This window comes from Chlorocebus sabaeus, chromosome 27 (genome assembly GCF_047675955.1).
Source record: "Chlorocebus sabaeus isolate Y175 chromosome 27, mChlSab1.0.hap1, whole genome shotgun sequence".
NCBI lineage: Eukaryota > Metazoa > Chordata > Mammalia > Primates > Cercopithecidae > Chlorocebus > Chlorocebus sabaeus.
The window spans coordinates 11,643,260-11,664,109 of NC_132930.1; the positions used below are offsets into that span (position 1 = coordinate 11,643,260).

At 38.2% G+C, this 20,850-nt stretch overlaps 1 protein-coding gene across 4 annotated transcripts in view; it reads right to left on the reverse strand.

Moving 5' to 3' along the window:
• Positions 1-5,463: 5,463 nt before the first annotated feature.
• The window catches only part of KLHL5 (kelch like family member 5), a 78,583-nt gene continuing 63,196 nt past the window's right edge, over positions 5,464-20,850 (reverse strand). For 3 of the 4 annotated variants that reach the window (XM_073012461.1, XM_073012462.1, XM_073012460.1), the window contains 5 exons: positions 19,920-20,082; positions 14,192-14,404; positions 12,064-12,235; positions 8,313-8,447; positions 5,464-6,661 (listed from right to left, as the gene is read on the reverse strand). In XM_073012461.1, the coding sequence (XP_072868562.1) occupies positions 8,355-8,447; positions 12,064-12,235; positions 14,192-14,404; positions 19,920-20,082 (641 nt within the window). In that variant the 3' untranslated portion in view covers positions 5,464-6,661; positions 8,313-8,354. The remainder of the gene's footprint in view (positions 6,662-8,312; positions 8,448-12,063; positions 12,236-14,191; positions 14,405-19,919; positions 20,083-20,850) is intronic. The other variant, XM_038008623.2, reaches the window with a different exon arrangement.

A 20,850-nucleotide genomic window follows, 5' to 3' on the forward strand; every position in this document is an offset into this window, starting at 1 on the left:
ATTCTTGTCACTGCAGAGATGGCTCTGAGTGATAGCTTCTCCCTAACCTCATCACTCCAGCTACCACTAAGCTGGGACCTCTTTCCTTCCACAAAATTTGCGCCAGGTCAGTGTGGTGACTCAGGCCTACAATCCCAGCACTTTGGAAAGAGGCGGTGGGAAGATTGCCTGACCCCAGGAGTCTGAAACCAGCCTGGGCAACAATGTGAGATCCTGTCTCTACAAAAAATAAAAACAGAAAAAAAAAATTAGCCAAACGTGGTGGTGCATGCCTCTAGTCCCAGCTGCTGACAGGCTGAGGCTGAGGCTGAGGTGGCTGCCTAAGCCCAGGAAGTTGTGGACGTAGTGAGCTATGATCAGGCCATTACACTCCAGTCTGGGAGACAGAGCAAGACCCTGTCTCAAAACAGAATCAACCAATCAACCCCTAAATTTACTCTACATCCTTTTCGTTTCTCCTTTTTTTCCCTGAAGGTGAACGTCTCCCTGAAAATCAGTACTCATTTAAGTTGAACTATTTTTTTTTTTTGACACAAGGTGTCTGTCACCAAGGCTGGAGTGCAGTGGTGCGATGTCAGCTCACTGCAACCTCCGTCTCCTGGGCTGAAAGGATCCTCCCACTTCAGCCTCCCAAGTGGCTGGGACTATTCCCAGCTAATTTTAGTATTTTTAGTACAGACAGGGGTGTCAAGATGTTGCCCAGGCTGGTCTCAAACTCCTGAGCTCAAGCAATCCCCCCGCCTCAGCCTCCCAAAGTGCCGGGATTGCAGGTGTGAGTTCTTTATAGCAGTGTGAAAATGGACTAATAACAAGGTATTTATGGACCTTAAGGGTAATTTTGACCACATTTGTTACACAGGCCATGGTAAATGATTACATTTGTAGACATTTTGGTGCCTTGACGTTAGCAAGGGTTGCACAGTCACTTTTCACACACATTCATTCTGGAGATGTATAAAAAATTCTAATTACTTATATTAAACACATTTTTGGTAACAAAGCCTAGTGCCAGATGCTGGCTTTAGATAATAGGGCAGTCTAATGACTTCTGACTTCCTCAGATAAGGAGTTTTGCCTCTGGATGGTCTGCTTGATGGCCACCAGGTGATTTTTGCTGTCCTCAAAACTATGTGAAAATACCTCAATTAAACATAATTGTTTATTATCCACAAAGAAATATGGTGAAATGGAACCAGCTTGAGCCTGGGCAAAGATCCAGGGCACTAGATTTGCTTCCCGAGCTTCCCTGGGTTTGCTCTCTAAATTGTACCTCGTTAGCCCAAATAATTACCCAGGACTAGGGGGAAATGAGGGTGGCAGTGAAGTGTAGCGATGATGCCAATACCCACATCAGTCACTACGGCATTTCTTCAAGAGGCTTGCGCGTTGTTCAGCCCCAAGAGAAGATATAAAATGAACATGGTACTCTCCTATGCCTTAGGAATGAGGACAAAGGCTGTGATGGGAGAGGTGGTGTGTTCTTACAAGTTCTTTAAGACTCAGAATGATGAAAATGCCCTAAGTAGCCTATAATTTTTCATGGCATTTGATTTTGTTTTACTCCAGTTAAAAAATAAAAAAATTACATGAAACTTTATTATCTAGTCACAGTAAAATTAAATACCATTTTATTGAATATTTGTTTTTGAGTAAGACTTATTAACAATTCCAAATATTACAGAGTTCATGAAAAGATATCTATTTAAACTTTTAGAAAACATTTGTGGAATGTCTGCCATGTACCAGATAGGGGGGAGTTCCTGTTAACTCTCCCCTCATGGCTCTCAGTGTTTCTCACTCCCTTCTTAGGTTGAAATTAAGATTTAAGAGTCTTTCTGTCAGATTTTTAGAAATTAATTTATTAGCAAATTACATTGAAAAAATTCTCTTCCGGATGTATATAAATCCAGTGTTTTGATCCTAGTGAAGCGTACAGAATGCTATTATTATGACATTTAAGTATCATAACATAATGTAGCTAATAAAGCTTTTAAAACATTATGGTAAAGCGTACGTGAAATTTACCATTAGTGACATTGAGTACCTTCACCATGTTGTACAGTCATCCCCAATAAGTAATTCCAGAACGTTTTCATCACCCTAGAAGGAAACTCCTTTTTAGCAATCACTCCCCACTCCTCCTTTCTCTCAGCCTCTTACAACCATTTATCTGCTTTCTGTCTCCATGGATTTGCCTATTTTGGATATTTCATATAAATGCACTCACGTGATACATTGCCTTTTGTGTCTGCCTTCTTTCACTTGGCAAAATGTGCTCAAGGCTCATCCATGTTTTGGCATGTATCAGTACCTCATTTCTCTTTATGGCTCAATATTCTATTGTGCCATGTGTAGATACCACAGTTTGTTTATTCATTCATCAGCTGATGGCCATTTGGGTTGTTTCCACTTTTTTGGCTACTGTGACTAGTGCTGCGAAGCATGTTTGTGTGAAAGTTTTTGCTTGAACACCTGTTTCAGTTCTTTTCAGTATATGTCCAGGACTGGACTTGCTGGGTCATATGGTAATTCTTTAACTTATTGAGGAACTGCCAAACTGTTTTCCACAGTGGCTACACCATTTAACATTCCCACCAATAATGAATGAAGGTTTTCAATTTCTCCACATCCTCTCTAACCCTTATTTTCTCTATTATTTATTTTTTACCTATAGGTTTAGATCCTAGGTCTATTTTCTTTTTTAAAAGTTATCATCATTCTAATAGGTGTGAAGTGGTATCTTCCTGTGGTGTTGATCTGCATAATGACTGATGACATTAAGCATCTTTCCATGTGCTTGTCGGCCATTTGTATATCTTCATTAGAGAAATGTCTATTTAAGTTCTCTGCCCCTTTAAAATTGGGTTGTCTTTTTGTTGAGCATAGGAGTTCCTTATATATTCTAGATACTAGTTCCTTAGCAGATATTTAAGATTTACAAAGATTTTTTCCCATTCTGTGGGTTGTCTTTTCACTTTCTTCATAGCGTCCCTTGATACATAGAAGCTTTTAATTTTGACGAAGCCCAATTTTTTTTTTTTTTTTTTTTTTTTTGCTGCTGTTGCTTGTGCTTTTCGTGCCATATCTAAGAAATCATGGCCAAATCCAAGGTCATGAAGACTTATTCCTATATTTTATTCTCAAAGTTTCATGGTTTTAGCTCTTACATTTAGGTCTTTGATCTATTTTGAATTTTTATATATGATATGAAGTACGGGTACAACTTCATTCTTTTGCATGTGAATATTCACTTGTCTTAGCACTATTAGTTGAAGACACTGTTCTTTCTTCATTGAGTGGTCTTGGAACCCTTGTCAAAAAAATCAATTGACCATAGTGTATTGACGTAATTTATTTCTGGACTTTCCATTCTACTCTATTGTTTTATATATTTTTATACCAGCACAACACTGTTTTGATTGAAGTAGCTTTGCAGTAAATTTTGAAACTGGAAAATGCGAGTCCTTCACCTTTATTCTTGTTCAAGATTGTTTTGAACAAACTTGAGTGCCTTCAGTAACTTGCAATCCTGTAAAAATTTTAGGGTCAGCTTTTCTGTTTCTGTAAAAGGGTCACTGGAATTTTAATGGGGATTTTATTAAATCTATAGACTAATTTTGGGACTAATGTTATCTTAACAATGTTAAGTCTTCCAACCTGCCAGCACAGGATATCTTCCATTTATTTAGGTGTTCTTTAATTTCTTTCAGCAACGTTTTGTACTTTTCAGTGTCCAAGTCTTGCACTTTCTTGGTCAAATTTATTCGTATTTTATTCTTTTTCATGTTATCATAAATGGTTTTAATTTTCTCTCAGGTTTTTCTTAGACTTTTGTGTGTTGATCTTGCAACCTGCAACATTGCTGAATTTTTAAAATCAGCTGGAATCATTGTGTGGATTCTTTAGGATTTTTAGTATATAGGACCATGTTTTCTGCAAATGTAGTTTTACTTCTTCCTATTTGGGATTCATTTTATTTCTTTTTCTTGCCTAATTGCTCTGGCTAGACCTTCTAGTATAATGCTGAATAGCAGTGGGGAAACCAGGAATTTTCATGATATTAGGGGAAAAATTTTCAATGTTTTGCTATTATGTTGTTAGCTGTGGGTTTTTATGAATGTCTTTATCAGATTAAGAAAGTTCCCTTTTCTTCCTAGTTTGCAGAGTGTTTTTACCATGAAAGAGTGTTGGATTTTGTCAGATGCTTTTTCTTATCAATTGAGGTGATTATGCTGTTTTTTCCCTTCATTCTATTAATATGGTATATTACATCGATTGACATTTGTGTGTAGAACCATGTTCCCTGCACTTCTTTGATAAATCTTGCTTGGTCATGCTGTATGATCATTTTAATAAGCTACTAGATTTGGCCTGCTAGTATTTTGAAGTTTTTTTGCATCTATATTCATGAGGGATATTGGTCTGTAGTTTCCCTGTGAGGTCTTTGGCTTTGGTGTTAAGGTAATGCTGGCCTTGGAGAATGGGTCACAGGGTGCTCTTTTCTATTCCATTGTTTGGAAGAGTTTGAGAAGGATTAGTGTTAATTCTTCTTCATATGTTTGGCATAGTTTGTCAGTAAACTCATTTAGTCCTGGACTTTCTTTGCTGGGAGATTTTTGAGTAGTGGTTCAATCTCTTTACTTGTTATAGGGCTGTTCGGAATTTTTATTTCATTTTGAGCCTGTTTTGTCAATTGGTGTGTTTTTTAATCTAGGTCATCTAAGTTGTTGGCAACAATGCTTGTTTTTATGAATAAATTTGTTTATAGTTAAGTTGCCTAAAATACCATGCAATTCATCTAATATGTATAAAACTTGAAATATATTGCATCTACTTTTCTAAAGAAAAATCTGTAAAATTCCATAAGAGATGTAAACAATTAAAATAAATAATTCCTCACATAAAATGACATTTTTTTTTTTTTTTTTTTGAGACGGAGTCTTGCTCTGTTGCCCAGGCTGGATGGAGTGCAGTGGTGCGGTCTCGGCTCATCACAAGCTCCGCCTCCCGGGTTCATGTTTTTTTTTTTTTTTTTAGTAGAGATGGGGTTTCACCGTGTTGGCCAGGATGGTCTCGATCTCCTGACTTCATGATCCACCTGCCTCGGCCTCCCAAAGTGCTGGGATTACAGGCGTTAGCCACTGCGCCCAGCCGAAATCTTTCTTTTTCTCCCTAGTGGTAGGAATAGTAAGAGTGAAGACTGCTGAGTGAGATGGCCTTTGTATGAATCCCTGCTCTGCCACTTACTTGCGGTATATAACCCTGGGGCTAACTTCTCTGTACCCCAATCTCCTTAGCTATAAAAAGGTAATAGAACTACCTCATAAGGTTGTTGTGAGGATTAAGTGCATTGATGCATACGAAAACTTTGATTCTTAGTTCACAATAAACAATATTAGCAAATATTTTCCATAAGGTGGTTACTAATTGGGGTTAAAATAAAAAGCATCTTAGACATCTCAATGACTTATATCTTGTAGGATTTATCACAAAATGCTACTGCCCAGTGCATTTTTGCAAACAATAACAATTCACTGAGAGTAATAACATTCACATATGTAATTAGAGTTTACAAATGTAAAAAACTTAGGGTAACAAACACTTTAAACTTAGTTTTTAGACATTCAATAAGCCCATTCCCCCACAAACTTTGATTACAAAGAAGCACAATGGGTTAACTGTGGCAAAACATAAGAAATAAGGCAGGGGGGCAGATACAGACTTGAGAACATAAGGATATCCAAACAATTTTGTCAATATCAAAAGACAAAATCAAAGCATCTTTTATAATATAAAACAAATCCATATAATTAAATACTAATTAGGTGAAAGAACATTATAGGGTATATAACATTTATTTTCTCTACATAAATTTGCATATCTTAAATTTAATGCAAAACATCATGTTTCAACTTCAACTTAACATCATAACATGTAGTTCTTGTTGAGTCTAAGATGTAATGGAATGAATATTTAAATAGACTTCAAAGATCCTATCAAGTTTTTATTTGGTTATTGTTGCTTTAAGTCCTTAATGCTTTTCTTTATTTATTGGACTAAGCCAATTTTAGAAACAAAATCCACAACCAACACACATATAATGCAGATGTTTCTGAAAAAACTAAATAGTGTTATCTTTAGTGTATCATTAAAATAGTGGTTGTGGTTAAACAAGCAAACAAATTACTGCAACTCATGTATGATAAGCTTACAAAAAGTAGCATTTTAAAGTTTCATCTGGTGTGTCTGCACCGTAGGAAAATAAATCTGGATGTGAGTAAGATGTGCTTGACTGAATTAAGTGAAACCCCCAGTTAGCACTGGGTTATGTTCCAGGGCAGTGCATTTGTCCGCACATATTACATCAGGAACATGTGTTCACAATCCACCAGCTGCATGTTTTAATTTACTAAGAAATGAAAGGAATTAATCCTGGTCCATCCACTGCTTCCTCCTCTGTTTTACTATCTTCACTTTGAGATCAGGCACTTTGTGCCCAGGATTGTGACAATGCACGTTTACTAAAAATGTATCCATGGATAGAATAATTATACTAAATTAATAAAGGAAGACGGTGTCTTCATGTAGAAAACAGAGCACTAAATTATAATTTTACAGTCACAACACAAGCTCCAGCTCTTCCTAGGCACAGTGGAGCAACCTGAAAAAGAAAAAGAGATATGTATTGGATTTGTAGGTTAAAATGTCGACTCTACTATACCAGTTGGTGAAATATTGAAGCAGCCTGTACTTGTTGGCAAAGGGTTGCTGCCCTGGCCCCTGCTGTATCAGTGCTGTTTCTGGCCTGGTCCTCTTCCCAAGAACCACCCTCCGTGGCAAAGCTTCACAGACTACATTGTTCTGGGTATATCATGATTGTGTAGCATTCACTCTTCTTTAAAGGTGATTTTTAAAAACAGCTCAAGAATTAATCTACATGAAACACTCTATTTTAGCCAAAATGATGCACAGTATGGACATGAAGAAATGCTGAACGCTTACAGTAACGCTGTGACCAATATGGAGGAAAGATCAAGTTTTATCTAGAGAGGTCCTCTAACAGCCATGCTGTCTCAGAGACAGCACACAAAGTACTCTGAATGCCTGGGGATCTGCTTATTCTAGAAGAACTCGTAACCTCACATTTTTGGACTACCTTCTATGTGCACGGCTGAAAAGTCTAAACCCATTCTACTACTTTTTAGCAGACTAAATAAATAATAAATGCTACCCATCCAACTCCCCTAGGAGTGGAAACAAACTCAGTGAATGAGCTCTGTTACAGTGAGATAGAAGTCGGGGGAGGGTTGCTAGGAAGGAATACAATCTAAATTTATGGATAAAGAACAATTCTTAAATCTTTCACCTCTTTTTTAAACAATAGGAACTCTAGACACTGGGTAATTTATAGTGGAAATAAAAGTGTGAACAAAAATAGTTTCTGAAGAATTACTCTGAACGCAGTAAGAATCTATGCATTTGACCCAGGAGAGTTAAAATGTTAACATGGATTGGGGGGGTGAGTAATGAAAAGTACTAGGAAGGTTTGCTTTGTACTTATATATGTTAGGGTATATACTAAAGTGTTTTTGTCAAATGCCAAAATGACTTCCTAATCAGTTTGACCCCATAGACCAATGAGTAGATTTTAAGAACAGGTCAGATTTCAGTTATAAGAGAATACTTAGCAGTTCTCCATCTGAATCAGTTGTTTTGATCACTGTAAGTCTCTTGGAACAATCAAATAACCTATTTTAAAACCATATCTATTTATAGCATTATCAAACTGACCTCAAAAATCATTTATATCAAAATGTCAGTTTATAATTAGTAGCTCTTCTCAAATCACCCAAGACATTTAGTCTCTACACTGTGAATAGTTGACACTGTCATGACAACCAGCTAGAAAGTGTAGCTTAGAGAATTTGTATACAATACAATCACAATCAATCAATCAATCAATACAATCAATCAATACAATACAATCACCTCTTGCTTTGAGGTAAGGCTGGTAGTGAGGGGGTAGTGGCTTAGGACTTTGTCATCTTGTTTTAGTGCCTATACAAATGTCCATCTGTCAGAACACTGAAAGGAAAACTTCAAAATTTTTTTGTTTATTTGGCTTGTTTTTGAGACGGAGTCTTGCTCTGTCACCCAGGCTGGAGTGCAATGGTGCCATCTCAGCTCACTGCAACCTCCACCTCCCGGGTTCAAGCAATTCTCGTCCCGCAGCCTCCTGAGGAGCTGGGACTACTGGCACACGGCACCATACCTGGCTAATTTTTTGTATTTTAGTAGAGACAGGGTTTTACCATGTTGTCCAGGCTGGTCTCGAACTCCTCGAACTCCTGAGCTCAGGCCAACCGTCCGCTTCGGCCTCCCAAAGTGCTGGGATTACAGGGGTTAGCCACCATGCCTGGCCCAGGAAAACTTACATTTTTCAGATACTATGAAAATGAGTTCACATTTTTAGGTGCTTTAACATAGTAATAGAGGTGGCTTACAAGAAAAATAGCTATGTGGACACTGATGATAAATTTTGATATAGGATTATTTAGCATAATGTATTAATTATAAATAATAACAAGTCTCAAATAACTGGCTGATAGGGCTTAAATCATATATATAACTGGACTTAGGGCTTAAATACATGTCAGAAAAAGATTCTTATCTTAGCTCCTTGGGTGTCATTCACAACTGTTTTTGCCATAGTGGGAAGCTGATACTAGGTAATCATCTAATTTCCAATGGAATCTTGTAGCTCTCAATCTTATCCCTTCCTCCCTCCATCAAGTGATCTCACTTAAGAAACAGAATAAAGCCCACACAATCTAAGTCCTTTTTTTCTATCTTTTTCTTCACACTACACTCAAATTCTCATCTTTTCCCAAGCCTTGGAGGGTAAGATCTTTCTTCTAGTCTGAGGGTGACCAGTCTGCTTTTTTTTTTTTTTGAGAGGGAGTTTTTGCTCTCGTCGCCCAGGCTGGAGTGCAATGGTGTGATCTTGGCTTACTGCAACTTCCACCTCTCAGGTTCAAGCGATTCTCCTGCCTCAGCCTCCCAAGAAGCTGGGATTACAGGTGCACATCACCACACCCAGCTAATTTTTGTATTTTTAGTAGAGATGGGGTTTCACTATGTTGGCCAAGCTGGTCTTGAACTCCTGACCTCAGGTGACCCACCCGCCTTGGCCTCCTGAAGTCCTGGGATTACAGGCATGAGCCACTGCGCCTGCCCCCCAGTCTTTGCTCCTAGTTCTGTTTCCTGCCCTTTTCTCAGAAAGGTGCCCTTCAAGTTTTGCTTTCTTTCTAGTATCTAGAATCTTTCTCTACCCTCTTGTCATCTCTATTGTGGAAAAAAAAATCCTTGGCTCAAATTCTAACTCTACCATTTATTTGCTATGTGGCCTTGGGTTAGCTGTTTAACCTTTGTGTCATATTCCTCATCCTGTACAGTGGGAAAATACCAGAACTCAACCTTATAGGGTTGTTGAAGATTAAATTCTTTACAGTGCTTAGAACAGAGCCTGGTCTGTAAGATGTGCTGAATAAATATTCACTTTCTATCATCATCATTTAAAAACTGCATGCCTCTCTAGCTCCTACACCCTATTCTTCTGTTTACTTTTTTTTTTTTTTTTAGACAGAGTCTCGCTCTGTCACCCAGGCTGGAGTGCAGTGGCACGATCTTGGCTCACTGTAACCTCCACCTCCTGAGTTCAACTGATTCTTGTGCCTCAGCCTTGTGCCTTAGCTGGGACTACAGGAGCACTAATTTTTGTATTTTTAGTAGAGACGGGGTTTCACCATGTCGGCCAGGCTGGTCTTGAACTCCGGGCCTCAAAAGATCCGCCCACCTCGGCCTCCCAAGGTGTTGGGATTACAGGTTTGAGCCACTGTGTGCCTGGCCTCTTCTGTTTACTTTTGAAACTGTGTACTGGCTTCTGCTTCTATCAGATTCTCAGAGAATCCCATAACTTTACAAATGACAAATCTTCATTCTTTCTTATACTGTTGAAACTCCTACTCCTCCCTTTAGATGCGCTATTCCATTGTCTTCTGAGAACTTCTCTGATCATTCCTTTCCTGTTTTCTTCAGAGACCACACCTCCCAATTCAACCCAGCAAGTGTGTGTATATAAAGAAAGATCAACAAGACTTGGCAATATCTCTTGAATCCATCTACATTGAATGCTTCAAGCCTTGCAACTGAAGCAATCCTCTAAATATTTTTCCTTTTATCCAGCCCTCACTTCCCCTGCCCCTAACCCAACCTACGTGACCCCAACTGCATCATTCACTTGGTTGAAAGTTTCTGCTGGCTTCTTGTTACCAAACTCTTTAGCTTGGCCTTCACACATCCCCATTCTTTAAAAAAATTATTATTAAATGATTATTTATTTTTAAGAGACAGAGTCTTGCTCTGTTGTCCAGGCTGGAGTGCAGTGTCATGATCATGGTTCACTTCAGCCTCAACTCCTGGGCTCATGCGATCCTCTGCCTCAGCCTCCCAAGGTAGATGGGACTACAGGTACGTGCCACCACACCTTGCTAATTTTTCAAAATTTTTTGGGCTGGGCATGGTGGCTCATGCCTGTAATCCCAGCACTTTGAGAGGCCGAAGCAGGTGGATCATGAGGTCAGGAGTTTGAGACCAGCCTGGCCAACATGACAAAACCCTGTCTCTACTAAAAATACAAAAATTAGCCGGGTGTGGTGGTGGGCACCTATAATCCCAGCTACTCGGGAGGCTGAGGCAGGAGAATCACTTGAACACGGGAGGTGGAGGTTACAGTGAGCTGAGATCGTGCCATTACACTCCAGTCTGGGTGACAAGAGCAAAACTCCATCTGAAAAACCAAACAAAACAAGACAAAAAACCCACAAATTTTTGTAGAGACAGCATCTCACTTTGTCACCCATGCTGGTTTGGAATTCCTGGCCTCAAGTGATCCTCCCACCTTGGTCTCACAGATCTCCATTCTGACCCCAATCTTCCTCTCTAGTAAGCACTCCTCCTCCTCTCAAGCATAGATCCTTATAACCAGTCATACTTCAATATGTCTTACATAATTCTGCTTTGGTGACATTTCTTTCACATTTTCTCGCAGTTTCTTCTTTCCAATCTTTTTGAATTGGATCAATTCACTAAGGCTTAGTTTAAATCCCACTTCTTTCTCACTAAAGCTTTCCCCATAACCACTTTCTGTTTTCTCTTATCTCCTGTATCACTTGGCGCCTGTGCCACGGGACACGAAATACCCACTGCCTTGCGTGGTGCATTCTCCTCTTGCACATGTAGATCTTACCTACCCCAAGACCTTAGGTTACATGACCGTGGGGCTTCACAGAAGCTTTGTTTTCTTGACAATACTTACCATTGCTCCTTGTATACAATACAATCTTGGCTCAGCTAAACATTTATTGTCTTTTATGTACCAAGTACTGAATTCGGTGTCATAAGCACAAATTCCTGATTCTGTTCTTGGTGATGACGGAAGCAAAGATCTCAAAAGATCATTCTTAGAAGTGCTAGACCCTCCCAGACATACACAAGGGTGAAATTCTTTCTGTTAGTAAGATTGCCAGATCAGGTTTCTTACTTAGTGTAATTTAGGGTTGCCATCTTCATTAGGTTATCAGGACTTTAATCTGCTCCCAAATATCAATGGGTTGAGTATTTTAAAATCACTGCTCATGCATGGGCAAGTTGTTCATAGTTTTCTGACTACTATCCTTGTTTTTCTTTTCCAGTCTCCCCTCCCATTGTTACAGCCTGCCTGTAGTCCTATCGGCTTTAATCAGGTTAGAACACCTCATCATGCAAGTGGTAGCAGATAATTATAATTTCTCTGAGTATTAACTTACATCTCAAAGGTAATTCTGGATTTTAATTATGTGATAAAATTAAACATTGCCTCTTTTTCTCATCTTTAATCAAGAGGTGATTGTCATATTTATGCCATATATTTCAGTATTGGACAAGATTGAGGGGATCTGTTTTACCATAAGAATTGTTTTAATAAAGAGAGTCAGTGTAATAATGAAACATGAAATGCCGTACCTGGGTCCACTCATTTGTCTGGGGATCATAAGCCTCCACGGTATTAAGGTATGCTTGTCCATCATACCCCCCAACAGCATATAACTTATCGCCAAGTAAACAGACCCCCACTGCATCTCTGCTGATGCTCATGGATGCTACTGCAGTCCACATGTCTGTTTTGGGATCATATCTGAAAGAAAATTTTAGAACCGGAGCTGATATTATTCTTAAAATATTTAGGTAAAAACAGTTTTGTTCTTCAAGTCTATCTTCTGACTTATTATCTACGATGTAAATCAAATACATTTGAACATATTTTTGAGAAAAATACCAATATTTTTCTGACAACTTTAACTTACAGTATTATATTAACAGATCCACTTAACAGATGTATAACACTTAAAAGGAGCTAGGGTCAGTACTGAAAACTGCTTTCAGACCTTAGATTACCTACTGAAAATTTGGGGAAATCAATGCATTAAGCTCTATGTAAGATGGCTCACAGCCTCAATCATTGTAGCTGTCCAGTTTTGGGCTTTCTTGCTCCTTTCATGAGGTATCTTAACTAGAATTGCCCACAGTTGTATAGCTAAGAGCAGATACATCATGCTAGGATGACTGATATTGCTCCTAAATCTGTTGTATCAATGAACAGCTTTCCACTGAGTGTAGTACAACAGCAAGCCCATAATTCATGGGGCAAAGTATATAAACACTTCCACATTCCTTTCCTGGATTACAACATGAAACGAGCATAGGTCTGAATTGTTTTCCCCCCAATATAAGTGAAATGCAGTTGTAACTTTCCCGCTTTCTCAAACAACACCAATACAGAAAGCACTTGTTATCGTTTGGATGTGGTTCATACCCCCCAAAACTCATGTTGAAATTTAATTGCCAATGTAATAGTGTTGGGAGGTGGGGCCTTTAAGAGGTGATTAGGTTGATAAGATGGATTAATGTTTTTCTCTTTGGTTAGTTCTTGTGTGAATGCATTAGTTCCTGTAAGAGCAGGTTGTTACAAAGTGAAGTTGCTTTGCATTTTTGAATGCCGACTTTCTCTTCCAATTCTGCAACATGTTATCACACAGCACAAGGCCCTCGCCAGAACCTGTCAGATGCAGCCTCCCAATCTTGAACTTCCCAGCCTGAAGAACTGTGGGCTAAAGAAACCTCTTTTCTTTATAAATTACTCAGTCCTGGGTATTCTGTTATAGCAATGGGAAACAGACTAAGAGAGTGCTCATTATCATCAACAAACTTTGATTTTATTTTTTATCCTTCTTATGGTCACTTGGTCATGTACAACTTAAATAAATCAAACTAATCTTTAAAAAAAATCTGATCACATCCAACAGACATACACACACACACAGACACACACACACTCTCTGTCACACATGGGCGCTCATTAACTTCCTATTTTTCTTTATAATCCAAAACCCTTAACAATGCCTCAAGGAATCTAGATGATCTGCACCCACCCTGCCCACTCCGCCTCCTTTCCTGCCATTCCCTCCCCATCACTCTTTGCTCTCCAGCCACAATGGCTACCTTTCAGTTTCCTGTATGAACAGTATTTCTTTCTGCTTTGGAGTGTTCAGACAAACTCCTATTGATTGTACCGCCTAAATCCATTCAATTCTCTCTATTCCTTGTACTAGACTAAACATAAGAAACGGGAACCTGACCTACCATCCAAATCTCCCACTGCTCTTTGGCTCTCTACCTGGCACCACACTTGAGTTTTGCGAGGCCAGTTGGGATGACTTAAGTTTGTAAGCCTTATTATTAGTTTTTTATTTTATATCAAAACACACAGAAATGTCCCTATCCTTTTCGCTTTTTATTTAGCCTACAGCCCTTAAGTCATTCTGCATAAAATTCATCAAGCTCCTCTTCTTATTAGGTCCAATATCCCATATAAAGTAAAATTGCCTTGTGTGTAGTGCATGCTCAACACAAACTTATTTTTCTGGAAGTATCAGTTCCTGTGAGAGCAGGCTGTTATAAAGTGAAGCTGCTTTGCATTTTTGAATGCTGACTTTCCCTTCCAGTTCTCCAACATGTTCTCCAAATAGACATAAGTATCAGAGACTTATATATATATTTTTCTTGTTCCTAGTTTTTCTTTGCAGGAAATTACCTCTCCACACAGTCTGAGAGTCTGGAAGTCAAGTTGGATGCGGGAGCGTCGTGCCCCCCTATGGCATACAGCAGTCCGTTCCAGGTCGTCACTCCTACGCCACCTCTCCTTTTTGACATCTGTGCACACAGTGTCCACTTATTAGTATGAGGATCAAAACATTCTACTGATTTGAGACAAGAGCTTCCATCACGACCACCAACTGCATAAAGTCTGTAAAAAGAATAAATGAAATGATAAATAAGACATTGTGCCATTATGCTTAGAACAAAGTGGCTCTTCTTATGTTATTTCATTGAATTTAAGGTGCCATCAGTTATAAAACACACTGTCAATGTGTGTGTCATTAAAGAAGATATGCTATGTTTGAAATGACACATGTAAGTATCTTATATCACTCTGTATAAACAAGAAAAGGAAAACAAACTGCACATGAAGGCACTGACAACTATTTCACCACTGCCATCTCTTTGACAAGTCACCATTGATTGTAATATGCACTGAAATTCTACAGGTGTTAAAATGTGTGTCTTAGAATAGACAAAACATGGTGTATAAATATACCATGGCTTATTTTTTTTAATAGTTAAGACTTTATTATCAGGGAAGGAAACTAACCTTCTCTGAGCACCTACCATAGGTTAGGGACTTTATATGTACTAATTTAATCATCACAGTGATATAAGAAACTGTTTGAATCGCTGTTTCACAGGTAAAGAAACAACGGTTCACGGAGACTAAGACACTTGCACAGGGTCACCCAGTAAGAAGCAGAATCGGGACACACAGTTTTATTAATGAACAAACAGTTGGACAGTCAACACAGTCATGTAGAGTGTACTTGTAATAGTGAAATAGGAGAATAAAAATATAGCTTGAAACAATGGCATAAAAAGTAACATTTGTTACATATGAACAATGATCCTTCATTAATTTAAATTACTGCAGAAAAGGATATAGGTTATCACGTGAACGACCTAAATGTTACCTAGTAGATCAATTTAAATTCATTATCAATCAATACACTGCACTAATTTGAAATAGTCTTTTACTCTGAACCTAAAATGTTTGTAAAATATTTTAAATATTTGAACATAGTATTTCTTGTTAAGCAAAAATCTTCTTGTATTTACTATTCATTTGGGAAGCTCTCTATAAATATTTTTTCTACTAGTTTTTTAAAAGAGTAAATTTACTTTGTTGCTCATCAAAAACATTATAACATTTTGAATTTACAAATGTTAGTTAATACTTAACTGTTTTTATCATTTCTCAAGAAACAATATTTTAATTATCCCAAATTTCTGCCAATTAAAACTCTAAGTATTTATATTTAGGTAAATCTACATATTTAACCACAGATTTCCTAATTAAGGTATGCCACTATGTCACTGAAACTGTTTCTTAAATAATAAGATGACCATATCTTAAACAGCAACATATGGTTGTAGCAATATCTTGTTCTAAACTTAAGCTATATTAATAGTATGGAAATTAAAATTTATTTGAAACATCTATTAAAATTTATCTTAAAACTTCTTTTATCTGTTAAAAACTTTTATCTATTAGTAACTTGTTTATGTTCTAGTTCTTAATATTATTCTTCAACTAATACTTGGTAGAAGAGTTATCTAAATATGGATCACAGAACATAAGAAGCCTTCAACAATTAGGGAGGATCAGTAATTTAAAATAATTCACACATGCATATGTGTGCGCACACCCACACATACCCACACACAATAGGCTTTAAAGCCTCTTACCCTCTTGAACAGTGGACTCGTGGGTCTTAATTGTAAAGAATGGTACAGTACAATGATTAAGAGCTTGAACTCGGCCGGGCGCGGTGGCTCATGCCTGTAATCCCAGCACTTTGGGAGGCCGAGGCGGGCGGATCACAAGGTTAGGAGATCGAGACCATGGTGAAACCCCGTCTCTACTAAAAATAGAAAAAATTAGCCGGGCGCAGTGGCGGGCGCCTGTAGTCCCAGCTCCTCGTGAGGCTGAGGCAGGAGAATGGCGTGAACCCGGGAGGCGGAGCTTGCAGTGAGCCGAGATTGCGCCACTGCACTCCAACCTGGGCGACAGAGCGAGACTCCGTCTCAAAAAAAAAAAAAAAGAGCTTGAACTCTGGAACCAGACAATTCTGGTTCTACCACTTACTAGTTGTGACTATGGACAAGTTATTTAACCTCCATCTAAACTTCATCATCTATAAACCCTGCCTCATAGGAGGGTTTGATAATTAAATTTAAAGTACTTTGAACACTGCCTAATACATGATAATCATGGTGTAGACATTTACAGAGAAAAATTAATTGTCTCTCTGTTCTTGTAGAAAATAGCACTTACAGGAGATCTTAAGTGTACAAACAATGTTTATATTCAGCTAATATTAAGGGTTAAAATCAATTGGTAACACTTCCTAAATAATCATTATCTCAAGCAATGATTTTCAAACTGTATTCTAAGAATAGGATTCTATGAAGAAATTGAGGGAGTCTAAAAAATGGTTCATTTGAATTTCAAATTTTAAAAATTATTTTTAATTTTCAAAAATATCACCTTGCTCAATTAAATGTCATGTAAGACTCAGAACTCATCTCTCTTCCCCATGATAGTGTCTATTATAATAAAAAGAGAAATATTATGTCAACTTGTGAAAGTATTGTACTACCTATATATCTTAATAATAAGATTTAGGTCTTGCCTGACTTTTAAAATTATGATCAAGAATGCAAGTAGGCTGGGCACGGTGGCTCACACCTGTAATCCCAGCACATTGGGAGGCCAAGATGGGAAGAATTACTTTGGCCCAGGTATTTGAGACCAACCCGGGCAGCACAGTGAGATCCCATCTCTACAAAAAATCATTTTTTAAAAATTAGCCAGGCATGGTGGTGCATGCCTGTAGTCCCAGCTACTCAGGAGGCTGAGGTGTGAGGATAGCTTGAGCCTGGCAGGGAGGCTGAGGCTGCAGTGAGCTGTGATCGTGTCACTGCACTCCAGCCTGGACAACAGAGCTAGACCCTGTCTCAAAAGTAAAAGGAATGCAAGTAGTTGGCAGATACTGTTTGAGATTCAACTTAGAAAAAAGATTTATTACTACTTTCAAACTGTTTGGGCAATTTAACTGAAGAATTTCCTGAAATTCCAATTAAATTACTCTAGTAGTTAAAATAACTGTTACCATTTCAGCCTCTTATCTGTGAATCAAGATTTTCCTCATATTAGACAATCAAGACAAGACACAGAAATAAGCTGAGTGCTCTTTAAAATGTATTCTTCTGTTCTTCAGCACTTACTCTTCTTCACAGATTTTTATAATAAGTAAATATAAGCTTGAACTTGTGATACACTTTAAGTAAGCTTAAAATAAACTTGAACTTCCATTTGCCTTTTAAATATTGAGGTATTTTTAAGATTTCATTTGAAAGAGAGATTTAACTGCTAAAAATATTTGCCAGCCAGTGCCTTAAAGGTAGCCTGAGCAACTGGAAGTCTAAATAAGGTTTCTTTCTGTCAAATATGGTAGGAAAATTTTAAGATTTGGGAGGCCAAGGTGGGCTGATCACTTGAGGTCAGGAGTTCGAGACCAGCCTGGCTGACATGGTGAAACCCTGTCAAGAATACAAAAATTAGCTGGGCATGGTGGCAGGTGCCTATAATCCCAGATACTTGGGAGGCTGAGGCAGGAGAATCACTGGAACCCAGGAGGAGCTGAGATTGCCCACTGCCCTCTAGCCTGGGAGATAGAGCGAGACTCTGTCTACTCCCCCACCACCCCCCACCAAAAAAAAAAAAAAAGAAAAGAAAAAGAAATTATAAATAAGTTAAAATAGGCCAGGCGCAGTGGCTCATGCCTGTAATCCCAGCACTTTGGGAGGCCAAGGTGGGTGGATCACCTGAGGTCAGGAGTTCGAGACCAGCCTGGTCAACATGGCGAAACCCTGTCTCTACCACAAATACAAAAATTAGCTGGATGTGGTGGTGCACACCTGTAGTCCTAGCTACTTGGGAGGCTGAGGCAGGAGAATCGCTTGAACCTGGGAGGTGGAGGAGGCTGTAGTATGCTGAGATCGTGTCACTGTACTCCAGCCTGGGCGACAAAGTGAAACTCTCTCTCAAAATAAATAAATAAATAAGTTAAAATAACAAAAACCACAAAAATCAAAGCTCTTCATTTTACAGAATAAAAAAATTGAGGTACAGAGAAACGATTTGTTCTAAACCACAAAGCAATGATAAGATGCATCGTTAGTTTTTTTCAACCAACCGCATACTTTCTACTTATTCCAGATTCTTTAGATATACTCTACTTTCAAAATCAAATTTCTTAATAGTTAGTAGATTAGAGATCCTTAGCTTCTGATATGATTAATTAGGTTGTCTCTGAATTATATTCAGTTAACTGTACTTTAGGTGGGTTAAGGATTGAAATATTTCTCATTAGAGGGCAAGAAAAGGTAAGAAAGTAAGATGTTTCTATGCCTAGAAAGCTAAGCTACTGTAGGTCCGGAAATCAGGTTTAGGGGAGGCAATTATTGTTTTGTCCTCTATTAGAAATAAGGGCTAAGAAATAAGCTACTGAACAAAAATTAATCCAATGAATCAATCCCAAAGGTTTAAACCAAAGGGTCAAAGCCGCGAAGATACTGTTTCATTTTCTTTTTCTCTCTATTTACTAGATTATTTAATGGCTGACTCTTATCAAAGAGTTTAGAAAGATATGTAGTGATGAATTTTGAGGTGATTTCTTTAGCTAAAATAAATGAGGGCAGGGGCATGGAGATCAAAAACATCTAAAAAGTGATTTCCATTTATCCATCTTATCACATGTAATAGTGCTTAAAAAAAAGTACCAAAAAGTAGAACATAACTGATGGGTCCTGAAGAAACAAGGTCTTAGGTCCTAAAATATAAAACATTTCACTAATTTTTCATTTTCCTTATAATCACTAACAAAATTCTATAAATAATTTTAATTCTATTTTAACCTTGATTCATTTATTTTTCTGGAAACAATGATAAAGCATTCTAAATGAGCAAAAAGTACCCCACAAATAACTTTTCTTTAACAACCACAGACGGCTTCATTTTATGGAAGAAGAAAGGACTGAAGAAGAAAGGACTGAAAAAAGACACACATTTACTTTCCGAGTAACAGAGCTATTAGTGATGGCTCTACCTATATTTATTTATTCAGAGCAGACAAGAAGCAAGAGAGCACCTCTTTATAAATCCATTCTAGTTTTCACCAGTTTTCCAAGATAAGAAAGAGGTGAAAGTCAAGATAAGAAAGAGGTGAAAGTCAAGATAAATCAGTAGAAAAGATGTAAGGAATTTTTAGAGAAACACTGAGAGAGACTACACTACTTTTAAAAGACCATACATGCTTTTAAACATAATACAGATAATATACTTTTAAAGTATATTAAATAAAATATTTTAATATAGATATACCAGATTTTTACAGTACAACTTATTAATATTGAACATTAATATAAAATGTCTTCACTCAAAATAACTAGAAATGTACAGTATCTGCATATTAAAATGAAAGCCTAGCTTAACAATCAACTGTTTATATTTACAACTATTATAGAAGACATTGTCTTAAAAGTCTCTTCAAGTCACTGTATTTATGTATATCTTTAAATTAGAAATGATATAGCTTAATAAATTTGGTGTACTGCATTTTAAATAGAAACTTTAAGTATTTCCTTACTTTCCACTTAGTACTGCCACACCTACTGTACTCCTGGGGGTAGACATAGTGGCAACAAAATTCCACTGGCGAGCCTGAGGGTCCCATCTTTCCACCGTGTTCAGATAGCTCCAGCCATCATGTCCTCCTACAGCATACATGGGACCTTCTAGTACAGCCACACCTATGAAGAGACAGGAAACAACGACTTCAGATTGGCTGCCGTCTTAAAAATCACATTTTAATTGAAGTATAAGTACAATAAGCCTTAAACATACAAATGGAACTGAGTAAACATTTATAATGTAGACATGTGTCCTCAGTGTTCTTAGTAGGTCGGTGGGTGGGTGGGTAGGGAGTTGAAATAGCATGGGAGTTCTGGTCTTAAACGTTCTAGAGACTGGCCGGGCATGGTGACTCATGCCTGTAATCTCAGTGGTTTGGGAGTCCAAGGTGGGAGGATCACTTGAGGTCGGGAAGTTTGAGACAGGCCTGGTCAATATGGCGAAATCCCTTTTCTACTAAAAATACAAATATTAGCTGGGCATGGTGGCAGGTGCCTATAATCCCAGCTATTTGGGGGGCTGAGGCAGGAGGATCGATTGAGCCCTGGGGGCGGAGGTTGCAGAGAGCCAAGATCGCGCCACTGCACTCCAGCCTGGGCAACAGAGTGACACTCTGTCTCAAAAAAAAAAGTTCTAGAGGCTGGGCGAGGTGGCTCAAGCCTGTAATCCCAGAGCTCTGAGAGGCCAAGGCGGAAGGATCTCTGTGAGATTAGCCTGGGCAACACAGGAAGGCTGCCATCTCTATGAAATTTTTTTGTTAAAATTAGCCAGGCATGGTGGCATTACCTATAGTCCTAGCTAAGGTGAAGGATCCCCTGAACTCAGGAGTTTCAGGACGCACTGAGCTATGATCACACCTCCAGCCTGGATGACAGAGTGAGACCTTG